We start from the raw sequence: 15,000 nt of genomic DNA, 5'->3' as shown, positions 1-15,000 counted from the left end.
TCAGGTATTTAAGAACTGAAGGAAATCCTAAAAAAAAAAATAATAATAAATAAATAGAAACTGAAAATATGTATGTATAGGGAGAGCAGGTGTAGTTTTTTTTTTTTTTTTTTTTTTTTTTTTTTTTTTTTTTTTTTTTTTATGTAGGAAGGATACTGGCCAAGGGCAACAAAAATCTAATAAAAAAAAATGCCCACTGAAATGCCAGTCCCTAAAAGGGTCAAAGCAGTGGTCAAAAATTGGTGGATAAGTGTCTTGAAACCTCCCTCTTGAAGGAATTCAAGTCATAGGAAGGTGGAAATACAGAAGCAGGCAAGGAGTTCCAGAGTTTACCAGAGAAAGGGATGAATGATTGAGAATACTGGTTAACTCTTGCGTTAGAGAGGTGGACAGAATAGGAGTGAGAGAAAGAAGAAAGTCTTGTGCAGCGAGGCCGCGGAAGGAGGGGAGGCATGCAGTTAGCAAGATCAGAAGAGCAGTTAGCATGAAAATAGCGGTAGAAGACAGCTAGAGATGCAACATTGCGGCGGTGAGAGAGAGGCTGAAGACAGTCAGTTAGAGGAGAGGAGTTGATGAGACGAAAAGCTTTTGATTCCACCCTGTCTAGAACAGCAGTATGAGTGGAACCCCCCCAGACATGTGAAGCATACTCCATACATGGACGGATAAGGCCCTTGTACAGAGTTAGCAGCTGGGGGGGTGAGAAAAACTGGCGGAGACGTCTCAGAACACCTAACTTCATAGAAGCTGTTTTAGCTAGAGATGAGATGTGAAGTTTCCAGTTCAGATTATAAGTAAAGGACAGACCGAGGATGTTCAGTGTAGAAGAGGGGGACAGTTGAGTGTCATTGAAGAAGAGGGGATAGTTATCTGGCAAAGTTTAGAATTAAATCTAGTTTTCATGTATCTGTTATACTCATATAGCTGAGCTGCATAATTATCCCATTCTTGTTACTGATATCTTGTTGAATGGGATGGAAATAAGTATCTACATTTAAGTTTATTAAGACTGAGTATAATACGTAAAAACATCCTAATGGTGATTGTCTACTTTCTGAGCTCAGTAATCAGGTTGTTAGTGCCAAGTCATTAGGGATCTTTTAAAAGAAGAGTAGATTAATTTATGGATTGGGATAATAAGTGAAGACAAGTACTGTAGTTATGTTTTTTTACAGGAGCTGCCATGCATAAGCCTGACTGCTTCTTGGAGCTTCCCCTATTTTCTCATGTTCTGATGTTCTAGCCTGTTTGTAGTGTTCACTGTAATATGTATAGCTTACATAAATACCATAAAGTATGATTCTAAGCATACACTAAATACACAGGATTATAATCACATATAGTATAATTCACTAAACTTCCTTGACTAGAAAATGTTAGATGGTTGGAAAATAAATGTAATAGTAAGTGGAGTCCTATAGAGAAAGACTTGAGCATAGCATACATATCAGAGAACTCTCAATTTATGTACATGTAGTGTTTCAGCTGCTTCTTTGTCATTGATTTTCACCATCAGTCCTGCCTTTGCAGAACACTTTCCATGACGTGGGTGATATGGTGTCATCAGGTTACCATTCCTTTTCCAAATACAGCAAATATATTAGAAGTATTTCTGGTAAGAACTACTGGCATATTGTTTTTATTTTGTTTTTATTTTTTTTTTTACTTATTTATTTTTATTTATTTATTTATTTATTTATTTATTTATCTATTTTATTTATTTTATTTTTTATTTATTTATTTATTTATTTTATTTATATATTTTTTCTTAATAACATAATCTTTCATTTCCATCCTTTTAGATATCAACCCATCTGTATTCTACTTCATAATTATGAGATATAGGTAATGAGCACCAGAATTGTAAAACACACCAAAAGTATTTAAACTTTTTCCATCATCAAACTGGTTGTTGCATTAGTGTAATTATTTATTTATATTTATATTTATTTCCTTAAACACACACACACACACACACACACACACACACACGCGCAGGTTACTATGGAAGCTAGAAAATATAGGATGATTAAATAGAAAAACAATAAACTACATGGAAAGCTACTTAAAGGGAAGAGAAGTGAGAATGGTAGTAAAAGATGTAAAATTGAAATGGAGAAGAGTAGTAGTGTAGTACCACTAGGATTAGTGCTGGCACCAGTACTTTTCCTAATCTACATAAATGATATGCCTGAAGGAGTAAAGAGTTACATGGGTTTGTTTGCAGATGATGCAAAATTACAAAGACATGTAAGAAACAACAAATTCTACAAGAAGATTTGAATAAAATCTGGGACTGGAGTAAGAAATGGGAGATGGAATTTAATGTGAAAAATGTCATGTAATGGAAATGGGAAAAGTGAAAAGAGACCAAAACAGACATAAAATGGGAAATGAAGAAATAATAAAAGTACAAGAAAAGAAAGATTGGGAGTGACAATACAGGATAATCAACTGTTGGAGAAGCATGTAGAAAAGACATTCAGAAATGCATATAGAATGGTGAGAAATACTGAAATGGTATTCCTCTACATGGATAAAGATGTGATGATTAGACCAAAGCTGGAATATGCTGAATCAGTGTGGTCTCCTAACAAGAAGAAACATGAAAAAATAGAAAGGATACAAAGGATGGTAACAAAGATGGTTCCAGAACTGGAAGAATTAACATATGAAGACAGGTTAAATAAAATTAACCTGCCAACATTGGAACAAAGAAGAGAAAGGGGAGACTTAATACTGATATATAAATTGTCGAATGGAGTGGAACAAATTGATAATGAGAAACTACTGCTAAGAGAAGAAGGAAATACCAGATTCACACGAGGACACAGCAAAAAACTAAGAAAAGGAAGATGTTTAAGTAACATAAAGAAATATAGTTTCCCACAGAGAAATGTAGAAGTTTGAAACAAACTAAATGAGGATGCAATATTAGCAATGAGTGTGCACAGGTTTAAGGAAAAACTGGACAAGTGTAGTCATGGAGACAGGAACACAAGAGCATAGCTCAGGCCCTGTAAATTACAACTAGGTAAAACTAAGTAAATACACACCTACACACACATTTTATATATATATATATATATATATATATATATATATATATATATATATATATATATGTGTGTGTGTGTGTGTGTGTGTGTGTGTGTGTGTGTGTACATTTATACAGGTACATATAAATATAGTGATAACAATGCTTCATTCATCTGATTATTGGTTCTTTTCATGGTTTGTTTTCATGATTTGATACGTATTGTGAAGTCTCAATAATTCAGTATGTAATTGAAATCTTTGTTTAGTTTCACTCATGGAGCCAGTTTACTCCAGCTGTTCTCGCTGTACACACATTTATTATTGTGTATTGTCAAATAAAGCCTTGGGGAAAAGCTAAGGTATCTAACTCTAAGTTGTGATATAGTCATTATGAAAATTCAGTGGAATACTGAAAGACAATAGTACTTCAAAAGTGCAGTCTATTTATTTATTTTTTTTTATTTATTTTTTTATTTTTTTTTTTATTTTACAAATTGTGTTGTATAAACATAATTATGTAGTATTTATTACTTAAAACACAATGTTCTCATTACTCACTAACAAGAATAATATTTTACTTGTTTCTTGGTTGATAGAAACATGTTTCAGTATGAAATGACTTTTTTGCAAGGAAAATACAGTACACTTCAGTTTATATAAATGTTGTAGCAGAGAGTTTATTATACCTACATCATAACTGCTACTACTACTACTACTACTACTAATAATAATAATAATAATAATAATAATAATAATAGTAATAATGATAATAATAATAATGGTGATGATAATAATAATAATATTGATAATAATAATGATAATAATAATAATCATATTGTATCCTCAGAAATTTGAGAATATCCTTGCCCAGGCTATCCTCAATGGATACCCCAGTGTGGACACTTTCTTTTTCCTGAGCGGCCTCTTGCTGTCATACAGTGTCCTCAAGGAAACCAAAAGAACCAGATCCTTCAATATCCTCCTTTTCTACTTTCACAGAATCTTACGGTGAGAGAGAGATTTTAATTTTCTTTGTATATTTTTAATATTATGGCAGCATCCTGATTAAGAGAAAGAACCACACCATCTGGAATTATAGTGTACAGCCACTCAGCCACACAGATATGCTCTATAATTTTGCATCAGCAAAGAAACTTATGTAACTACTGTACTTATTTCTTCAAGCTTATCATGCAGAGAGAGAGAGAGAGAGAGAGAGAGTGAGAAAACATTTTGAACAATGAACATTCATTAATAACTAACACTTACAATGTGGAGGTATATGTGTAAATAAGAGAGAGGGAGAGAGAGAGAGAGTTTGTTACTGTATTCTTGTTTTGATACTATGACAACTTAAGGAAGAAAAAAAGAATTACAGAATCAACACAAACACATCACTCATGATTTATAACATTCTTGCCTCTTCCTTGTTCTCAGCATCATCCCAGCTATCGGCCTCATGTGTGGATTTCAGGCTACTGTGATGCGCTTCTTTGTATCTGGCCCATGGTCCTATGTATGGAATATGTATTGGCAACCCACTTGTGCCAAAAACTGGTGGAAGGATGTCACCTTTGTCAATAATTTCATTCAAGATGGTGGATCAGTAAGTCATTCGTGAGACAATTAAAAAGTGTGTGTATGTGTGTGTGTGTGTGCAGATATGTGTTATACCATTTGAATGCACGCTTGTGTGTATTTAAGTAGTTATACTAACCTAGTTGTAGTATACAGGGCCTGAGCTATATTCCTTAATTTCTTATATTACCAAATAATTTTGCATCAGCAAAGAAACTTATGTAACTACTTATTTCTTCAAGCTTATCATTTACATATATTGAAAACATTGCTGGTGTTTGGTGAATCCTTGATCTTATCTTTATAGGCTGATTCCTTCTTTCATCATAAAGACCTTTCTCACATTACCTCTTCTTATTTGTTGAATTTTTACAGTAAAGTCTATGAGGCAGCATGTAATGGGGAGCAACCATTTGAGGCTGGGATGGCAATGAGGTTGGAAATAGCATTCTTTCTGAGAAAACTCTGGGGATAGCTATACCATCTGGCAACATTCTCAAAGTTTTACATGTAGCTATATTCATAATATTTGTTGAGTTATGGCCTAAAGTAGGATCCCTACTCTGCTAACTTTTTTTCATTTTATATGAAAACTGCATAGATTTTGACTAAGTATCTCAAAATGTAGCATTGCTTAAGAACTTGACTCTCAGTCACCCTGTGAAGGTGTAGGCAGCCAGAATGACAGCTAGCTTCGGTGTTTGGATGTGTACAACACTGTCCTCCTCCACTATCTTAAGTGCTGCTGATATACCACAATCATATTGAGGACTCAGAAATACCTGAATTATCAAGATGAAGACCACTTTCCCTTGTAAGAGAAAGAAAGAAGTTAATGGCATGACATCTGCCAGATGTCACACCTTTGCCACCCACTGTGACAAGTCTGCCCTCATAGAACCAATTTCTCTTCCCTTTACTTCTCATAAGCATGATTCATCAAGATTTGACATCCGGACATCATTATTAGAAGAAACAGTAAAAGGGAGATCAGGAGGCTTAAGCAAAAACTTTCTGAGGATCAGCAAGTCCTGCATGTCCATAATCAGAAAATCTATAAATTCTTATTTGATGTGAGAAGGGAATAGAAAAACATCTAATTGTATATAGAAGCTGACCCTACATGCCAGGAAAGCCATCTTGAAAAGTTTACCCAACAAAGTTGATATATCTCAGAACTTTTTTTTTTTTTCACACATTTTAAAGTTATCTTAGCCACTTATGCTTCAGTTTTAAAGAAACAAAGTCTCAGAGAAAGGAAATTTTTGTCATTTTAAAGTAACATTTTCAAGCTTTGTGATACGGAGAGAAGAGAAAAGAAGTTGCCTTTAAAAAAATCCCTCAACAAAGAAAGCAAAACAAGTAAATCACTCCATTATATCAAAGATTAGAGAATGGTCTTTCCTGCATGTGAAGCACATGTCTCTGTAATGAAAATTGCAGGAGATAGATTTTGAAATTACAGTTCAGATAGTGGTAGAGGTTGTCAAAGTGGGGGAACTTTTGGACTTTATCACTTATTCATAAACTGATCTTGATTTTCCATAAGAATTTTGTGGCAAAAGAATGAATAGTGAATTTTCTTTTAAACAAACATTCCCCTTAATGGCTGTAAATTTCACTGGGCACTAGTAACTGTGGCTTACCACAGGGATCACCTTTAGGACCACTATTAGCTTTTACACATGTTAATGATCTAGATAATGGGATTGCACAATAAATTTGTGAATAACATGGACATGGGTATGTTGGTTAGGTTGTATTCTGATGCAGTCACCCTTGGATAAGATGAATGAATGGAGAGATAGATAGCAAGTGCAGTTTAAGAGTTATAGTTACCTACTATCCATTTCAGACATTGTGAGGCATTGTTCTTTGGAAATATCTTTTAGACAAACACTTAGATCAATATGACATTTTGGCATGGCTTGTTTGATACTGTCTCCAAATTTATAGCACTATAATGCATTGCCAAGTGTGTTTCATGAAGGAGTTTACTTAACTTTGAAAATGAAGCTGGCAAGAGCCAAGTGGACATTCAGGCAGGAGAAGGTTTTACATATAGTTGTGACATGTAAAGGGGCTTTGGGATAGGAGGAAGGCAAGCAGGGGAAGATAGGAATAGAAAGAGAGATGGTGAAGTAATACACATCACAATTATAATATTATGTAAAGCCTTCCACACCCCAAAAATAAAGAAGGCAACATATAAAGAAAAAAATATATTTATGGCCTTAGCCTTTTCTCCTTCTCCTGTATGTAATGCAATGATATTTGTGACAGGTGCAGACAGATAGAACCCTTACATTTGAAGAGCCTTGTTTTATCAATATTCACTAACAGCAATATTTTCTCCCTCCTTAGTGCTTAGGACAAACTTGGTACATTGCAGCTGACATGCAAATGTACTTGGTGGCACCTCTCATCATTGTTCCTGTTTATTTCTACAAAAACATTGGTCAGTATGGGACTGTGTTAAATATATGGTAGTACAATCTAGTGTGTACAGCCACTGGGTAGTTATCAGTTAAAGTTTCAGTAAAAGTGATTTTAGAATAAGACTTTATGGAGATATAATAAGATCAAGCATATCAAGCTTTTATCTATCTCTGTTGGCTCTAGTCTTCTAAATGACAGGTGTACTGTGGAGAATCCACATCCCACAACAGGAATATTTATTTTCCTAAGTTTTTGTCTTAGAATTGTGAAACAAAAGCCCACAAGAAGTGCTTATCTGTTTGTTTTAACATAACATAGAAAATTGGAAGATGGAAGGATAACATAAAGGAGTACATGCATAAAAGGTCCTGTTTAAGAAATATTTGCTTAGTGAGAATTGAGGGTTCTTGTGTTGTGCCCACTCCCTTGGGAGAACATTTTGAAGGGAGCAAGGCATTTGATGGACATGCTTCAAAGTTTTATAGACATTAGCATTGTTTCCTCTCACAAACAGGTTGATTTATGAACATTTTTAACAGGGATAACACAAGAACAAAAAACTTCTATGACCCAGTTGATTAAATAAGTCATGTATGAGAAAATTTTGATATTTTAATCATTTACTCTTATATACCATTAAACAATTTTATTTAAGTTATAGTTAGAAATTTTTATGCCATGTTTTCTTTAAGCTATAGCATATTTAAGCAATAGGACAGTAGTCTAATCCCTTAAACTACTGTCCTATTGCTTTAATTTCCTACCAATCTAAAGTTTTTTAATCTATCCTCAACAGGAAGATTAATCTTACACATTTATCAGTTCATAACTTTCTATCTGATCACCCATATGAGGTTCCATCAAGGCCACTCTACTGGTGATCTTTTGGATTTCCTTACTGAGTCTTGGTGATCCTCTTTTAGAGATTTTGGTGAAACTTTTGCTGTTGCCTTAGACACATCAAAAGCTTTTCATAGAGTCTGGCACAAAGCTTGGATTTCCAAACGACCCTTTTATGGCTTCTATCCTTTCCTTCCTGACTCCTATTGCTGCTGTGGTAGATGGTCACTGTTCTTCTCCTAAATCTATTAACAGTGGTGTTCCTCAGGGTTCTGTCCTGTCACCCACCCTCTTCCTATTATTCATCAATGATCTAAACCAAACTTCTTGTCTTACCCACTTCTACTCTGATGATACCACCCTCCCCTTTTCCATGTCTTTTCCTAGATGTCCAGCCCTTCAGGAAGTAAAAAATTCATGCAGGAAGCCACAGAATACCTGACTTCTGATTTCTCTAAAATTTCTGATTGGGGCAGAGCAAACTTAGTATTGTTCAGTGCCTCAAAAACTCAATTCCTCCATCGACTTGACACACCTTCCAGACAACTATCCCCTCTTCAGTGACACTCAACTGTCCCCCTCTTCTACACTGAACATCCTTGGTCTGTCCTTTATTTATAATCTAAACTGGAAACTTCACATTTCATCTCTAGCTAAAACAGCTTCTATGAAGTTAGGTATTCTGAGTCATCTCACTTGCCAGTTTTTCTCATCCCCCCCCAGCTGCTAACTCTTAACAGAGGCTTTATCCACCCATGTATGGAGTATGCTTCTCATGTATGAGGGATTCCACTCATACTGCTATTTTAGACAGGGTGGAATTAAAAGCTTTTCATCTTATCAACTCCTCCCCTCTAACTGTCTTCAGCCTCTTTCTCATTACTACAGTGTTGCATCTCTTGCTTCTACTGCTATTTTCTTGCTAACAACTCCTTTGATCTTGCTAACTGCATGCCTGTCCTCCTGCAGCCTCACCGCACAAGACTTTCTTCTTTCTCTCATCCCTGTTCTGTCCACCTCTCTAATGCAAGAGTTAACCAGTATTCTCAACCATTCATCCCTTTCTCTGGTAAACACTGGAACTCCCTGCCTGCTTCTGTAATTCCTCCTTCCTGTGACTTGGAACTCTTTCAAGAGGGTGATTTCAAGACGCTTATCCTTCAGTTTTCTATGATTCTCTTGACGTCTGTTTTGGAACTGGTGCCTAAGTGAGATTCTCTCTCTCTCTCTCTCTCTCTCTCTCTCTCTCTCTCTCTCTCTCTCTCTCTCTCTCTCTCTCTCTCTCTCTCTCTCTCTCTCTCTCTCTCTCTCTCTCTCTCTCTCTCTCTCTCTCTCAGTACAGTATCATGTAGGAAAAATGCATGAGTCAGTGACATAATACTCCCACCCAGCAGGCAAGGCTTGGCTCTTGCTTCTGACGGCTTTGTCCACCATCATCCCTGCTGCCATTATTTACGCCAAAGACCTTCCTCCAACCTTACTCATAGCCATTGAGTGAGTATACCTGACTGCTTTCTTGAAAGGATACATGCAGTGCATTATATAGAGATACAAGACATTCTAGTATGTCTATTCTTTGTATGTTGTATGCTTTGATCTCTCTCTCTCTCTCTCTCTCTCTCTCTCTCTCTCTCTCTCTCTCTCTCTCTCTCTCTCTCTCTCTCTCTCTCTCTCTCTCTCTCTCTCTCTCTCTCTCTCTCTCTCTCTCTCTCTCCTCACCCAATGTTACAGGTAGATAAAATGAATTTTGCTTTATATCCTTAACCTTTTATATTCCTATATTTTCACATCATTTGCAGATTAGCATATCCCAAGACATAAGAATTGTATCTCATGCTCTGTTTCTCTTTCAGCCAAAGTCTCAGCGAAAAATACTTTAACCTGGTGTACCTGCCTCCCTGGACCCGTACAAGCCCTTGGTTGGTTGGGATTTGGGTGGGGTACATTTTCTTCAAGCAAGGCAACACAAGATACAAGATGAGCGCAGTAAGTGAATGTGTGTGGTGGTAGTGGCTCAGGAAGATGGCTTGGATGGGGTCTTGTGATCTGAGGGCAGGATAGAGTGGCTGTGAGAGGCTTGCCATGGATCAGACATTTGTCAGGACTCTGACAGAAACCCAAGTTACTGATCAGATCACGATGGTCACTAAGGGCCAAGTGGATTTAGGTCAGTCTTGACTGTCCTGTCACTATACTCAATTCCAGATTTTGATAAATATAGGATCCTCTCACTATGTGGCTATAGGTGAAGCCTTAAGGTTTTCTTCAAGGTAAGTGGTTCACCGCATGGGGTTAAATCTCTTACTAAACACTGAGGTTCAGACTAAATTCACCTTAATCATTACCTACATGGAGAAGCTAGGGTATCCTGTGAGGTTGATTTTACCTTACTCTTCCTTCCCACCCCCCTTCCCAGAGAAACTCTTGAGCCACCCTATACACTAAGGAAAGTATCCCCTCTTGTGTCCCTATCTTGATGTGAGGAAGAAGATAATACCTTGCTCTCCCTCCCTCCCTCAGTTGGTGGTGACAGTAGGATGGACGCTTGCTGCCATCACAGGCCTCCTGGTGGTGTTTGGCATGTACAGCTACAACCACTTCATATCGCCAACACCTTACGAGTTGATGTCACGCTTGACATATGGTGGCTTGCACCGGCTGGCCTGGGGAGCGGCACTAGGCTGGTTGGTGTTTGCGTGTCATAATGGTTATGGAGGTATGTTCTGTGCAAGTGGTTGGAGTGCATTTCTGATATAAACTCACACACATATATATAGAAGCAACCTATTCTGTACAGTGGTATAATAGTGATGAAGAATATGTGTGAGAGGAAGAGAAATAGTGGAGTGTATATGATGTGTATGAACAGGGGCTGCTAGCATCTTTCATGCAGTGGTCACATTCTTGTAGAAATTCATAGGAATACACTTCACCTTAGCTGAGACCATGTTATGGAATGAACCCATAGGTGTGGTGAACAGATTCTTGTCACATCCAATGTGGCAGCCAGTCAGCCGCCTCACCTATGCTACCTATCTCGTGGCCTTTCCTGTGCAGTATTTCCTGTTCTACAACTCTCGAGATGTATACTACTTCACCCATGTCAACGCGGTAATGTATTGTTACCTTGCTTTTCACTTTTCTTGTAATCAATAATATTAGTGTCAGCCAAAAATGGAGTATCAGTATTGGCATCAGCAGAAAAAGTGGTATCAATACAGCCCTGCTTATCAATCAACTTGTACTGATTTACAGGGTATTTTAAAGGTGTTGTGTTAACTAACCTAACCTTTCTGTAATCTGGCAAAATCACTAATCTGGCACCTTATGGATCCCAGTGATGCTGGTTAGTGATAGTTGACTTGTATATACACAGATCATCTCGACGGTGGGTGCTGTGGTCATTGCTATTGGTGTTGCTGTGTTGCTGTCACTCATGGCCGAGTCACCTATTGTTGGCATAGAGAAACTACTGCTCAGGCCAAGTAAGAATGCTTTGTGTGTGTGTGTGTGTGTGTTGTATTTACATTTTTACAGGATTGGATCAAGTTTGTTGTGCCATTTTAAATTTTTTTGTACCAATCACCTCCATCCATAGATCCTGGCTCATCCCCACGGAAGCCTGCAGTACAGGAGAATGTTGAGCCCCATGTGTCAACCAATGGTGTCTCCAACCCTGTCTTCATGACAGAGAACAGTATAACAGCAGAGAAAACTCTTGAAGCCTCCAAAATAGTGACAGCATTGTAGAAGCAAATATCATATTATATTTTAAGTGCACTATGACTACTAAGAGACTGGTGCATGCACAATAGCTACTCTGGACACCTTGGGCAACAGTTGCCCAAGGTGTCTAGAGTAGCTATTGTGCATGCATCAGTCTCTTAGTAGTCATAGTGCACTTAAAAAACATAATCATTTGTAGAGGTAGATGTCAGACCGCTGCTGCCCAAATGTAATACCAGGGTGTGGAAACACAGGTGTTCGGAGTAGTTCCTGTTGTTGCATGTACCAACCTCTTACTGGTGGTGATGGATTTAGGTAAACCTTGTCATCTGAAGAGATAATAGAGGAAAAAAATCACACTTTTAGATAGAGTAAATAAATGTGATTTTTCATTTATTGATTATTATGTCAGTGTGACTCAGTCATGTGTAGAAATAATAGCAGTGACATCTGAAAACTGAAACTTAGCAACACACACACACACACACACACACACACACACACACACACACACACACACACACACACACACACACACACACACACACACACACACAGCTGGATAAAAGTAGATATAGGGATAGGTTAGCACAGCATTCTCAGATGCTGTGCAATATAAAATGACAAATAAATGGCCACTAAATTGCAATGCCTTCTGCAGTTCCAGTGTTTACTGTGAAAGTATTGTGTTTGCTCAACTCAAGTCAGTTACCTCTATAGAAATGTTTTATCTTCCTCATTTCACACATGAGATGCTTCACCACAAGTTGGATGCATGAGGTATGATATACATAAAAGGTAACATGTAAAGAATATTTCATGTAAAGAAAATTATATTATAGCAGACTTCATGATTGCATCAACAAGTATGCCAGGTTGGCATCCCCACAAAGGAGAATAGCCAAGATAAAACATCTAGACACACGAACACACACAAACATACATACTATTGTACTGTATTGTGTACTAGAGACTTATTTTGTGTGGTTTTTCATAATTTACTGATTGATCTGCATATCTGCATAGATTGTGTATGCACATTATTAGTTTATTGCAATCCTGAATTTAGATTACTGTTTTAGGGAGAATGACATCATATATTCTGAAGTCTATTGATGCTGTATTCCCTGCACATAGTAAGTGGTGAAAAGTTATTAGGATGAGCACAGCCCTTCCTTCCCCAATATACATGTATACATTCCCACAGTAGGGCAAGAATTGGTGGGCTACCATTCAGTGAGGGTGAATGCAGCTGGGAATATAGATAAATAGATGGATAGTGCTTGATTCTCATTTCCCGTGTGGCCTACTAGAACTATAAAAGGGACACACATTGTGTACATAATGTGGATAACAAAAATTATATATATAATAAACATAGAATATAAGGATTTCTATTCATCCTTCTGTTCTTCTTCCATCTCTGTGGTGAAAAAAAAAGTCATAAAGGGAGCTTCATATAGGTCAACCAATTTTATTACATTGATGCCTTTATGATTTTTTAAAATAGTTTGAATGTGCATAGCATATGTATCTCACTAATCTTAGAATAGGTAATTGAAGAATCTACATTAGATTGTGTTAGTTTTGTCTACAAGTTGAGCCTGATTTCAGTGAAAACATGAGTCAGACAGACAGGCAAGCTCACTACTCTTAGTAACATTATTAAATACTTCATGAGCAGTAGGAAGCCAACTGAATGGGTGAGTGCATGTGTGGAAAGGTGACAGATTCAATTCAGAGACTATATATAACTAAGTATGATAGGTAAGATATATGATAAGGAAGTTGACCAAGAGAGTTTGTGAGGGTATAGGAGTATTGGTTTGTCAGAAGAAGAAAGTTACCTGTATCAGATGTTTGCTTTGAGATATGAATGTGGAATGTATCAACAGAGAAAGAGGCATTATATATAGGGACTGTTTTAAGACTATAGCTATGAGGTGGAATATGGTTAAAAGTGGAAGATTAATTCAATTAGCAAAGCATATGTTGAGTGATTTATTGTGTTCTGACCATTCATGGAGAAAACATATCACAACAGAGAAGGAAGCATTATACTGTTTATGGACGGTTTTAAGACTACAGCTGTTAAATGGAAAATGGTTTAGAGTGAAAGGTTTGTGTTTAGGAGAGAATGAGCTGAGTGAGAAGTTAGCAGCAAGGTTCCGATAGTGTGTTATGTCTAATTAGGACCATATTCTGGAACTTTTACAATACACTAAGACAACTTTGAAAAAGCTTATAGTTGAAATTACATAGGTTTTTAAGGGTGTTCTTTTCCGGTCTAGTGACAGATTAACAAGACTTCTACATTATTAGAAGGAGAAACACCCTTAGGGACTCGGATAATCCTGGGGGCTTTGAAAATAATCGTGATGAGAGAGCAAAGCGCTGCAGAATACAAGCCTTATAATATATGAATATAAATGTGATAATCTTGGATATAAGATTGGCCCTAATAGATGTTGATAATAGAGTGTGAAATATGTTGTTTGTAGATTATGGTTGATGTAATGAAAGAAGGAAGAAGAAGTAAAATAGTGAAGTGTACGAGGACTCGAGATGTTAAAAGAATAGCGCTGATGCAGGTAGTTTTGACGTTGCTTGAGGGAGGGGTTGAGTTGTATCTAGAGTTGCATATTGCCTTAAGATTATGTATTGTACCACTTGCTAAAATAATAATAATAATAATAATAATAATAATATCTTGCGATTTATTTATTTATTTGTTTATTTATTAGTTTTTACCGAAGTTACCCATGGTGTAAGTCAATGCTCAATTTTCTGTAGTTCTTTATAGCACATATATTTATTTATTTTTTTTCTTTATATATTATTCTGGAATAATTCAGATATATTAAATTGATTCATTGTATGAATAGAATAAAATTAGGAATTTGATGTCATTTTAGGGAAGAAAGCAATGTGAATGAAGCCTCACATATAAACTTCAATAACAGACATATACATATACTCCGCACCGCATCTATTATCTTACTTATAATTTACAATCACTTTACATCCAAAAACCCTAGAAGTAACTATGACATACTTTTTATTCGTTATTTGCGCGGCAAAGGACAATTAAAGTAGTACCCAAGAACCAGCCAATAAAACACTGAAAGACACCATACCGACCATTAAAAAGGCATCCAATAGACCTAAACTACTATTTAAACACAAAAAAGAGACTAAAACGGGAGGAATAACTTAGATGGATATATTACAAGTGAATCATCAAGTCTCTAGCTTGTATTCCTCCGCGGCACGTGTGAGGGTCCTGCCGGCGGTAACGGAGGTACCGCTACCACCTTTTCTCGCTCTCCTGGGATACACAGATAACCAAAAAACATGGAGCAAGTTATTCAAATACTC

The 15,000-nt window shown here is 36.7% G+C and overlaps 2 protein-coding genes across 12 annotated transcripts in view; both read left to right on the top strand.

Moving 5' to 3' along the window:
• The window catches only part of LOC135100742 (nose resistant to fluoxetine protein 6-like), an 18,831-nt gene extending 5,821 nt beyond the window's left edge, over positions 1 to 13,010 (top strand). For 2 of the 5 annotated variants that reach the window (XM_064003963.1, XM_064003965.1), the window contains exons 8-17: positions 1,531 to 1,615; positions 3,887 to 4,047; positions 4,477 to 4,645; positions 6,982 to 7,075; positions 9,291 to 9,390; positions 9,750 to 9,882; positions 10,417 to 10,612; positions 10,865 to 11,007; positions 11,273 to 11,381; positions 11,495 to 13,010. In XM_064003963.1, the coding sequence (XP_063860033.1) occupies positions 1,531 to 1,615; positions 3,887 to 4,047; positions 4,477 to 4,645; positions 6,982 to 7,075; positions 9,291 to 9,390; positions 9,750 to 9,882; positions 10,417 to 10,612; positions 10,865 to 11,007; positions 11,273 to 11,381; positions 11,495 to 11,646 (1,342 nt within the window). In that variant the 3' untranslated portion in view covers positions 11,647 to 13,010. The remainder of the gene's footprint in view (positions 1 to 1,530; positions 1,616 to 3,886; positions 4,048 to 4,476; positions 4,646 to 6,981; positions 7,076 to 9,290; positions 9,391 to 9,749; positions 9,883 to 10,416; positions 10,613 to 10,864; positions 11,008 to 11,272; positions 11,382 to 11,494) is intronic. The other 3 variants (XM_064003964.1, XM_064003966.1, XM_064003967.1) reach the window with 3 other exon arrangements.
• Positions 13,011 to 14,862: 1,852 nt separating this feature from the next.
• Positions 14,863 to 15,000, top strand: part of LOC135100736 (importin subunit beta-1-like) — a 16,802-nt gene continuing 16,664 nt past the window's right edge. For all 7 annotated transcript variants that reach the window (XM_064003941.1, XM_064003940.1, XM_064003946.1 and 4 more), the window contains exon 1: positions 14,863 to 15,000. This exon is cut by the window's right edge and continues 19 nt beyond it. In XM_064003941.1, coding sequence (XP_063860011.1) covers positions 14,977 to 15,000 — 24 coding nt within the window. In that variant the 5' untranslated portion in view covers positions 14,863 to 14,976.

The sequence above is a fragment of the Scylla paramamosain genome, chromosome 5 (assembly GCF_035594125.1).
Source record: "Scylla paramamosain isolate STU-SP2022 chromosome 5, ASM3559412v1, whole genome shotgun sequence".
NCBI classification, from domain to species: domain Eukaryota; kingdom Metazoa; phylum Arthropoda; class Malacostraca; order Decapoda; family Portunidae; genus Scylla; species Scylla paramamosain.
The sequence above is the reverse complement of the archived record's forward strand: the minus strand, read 5'-3'. Positions and strand labels throughout refer to the sequence as shown.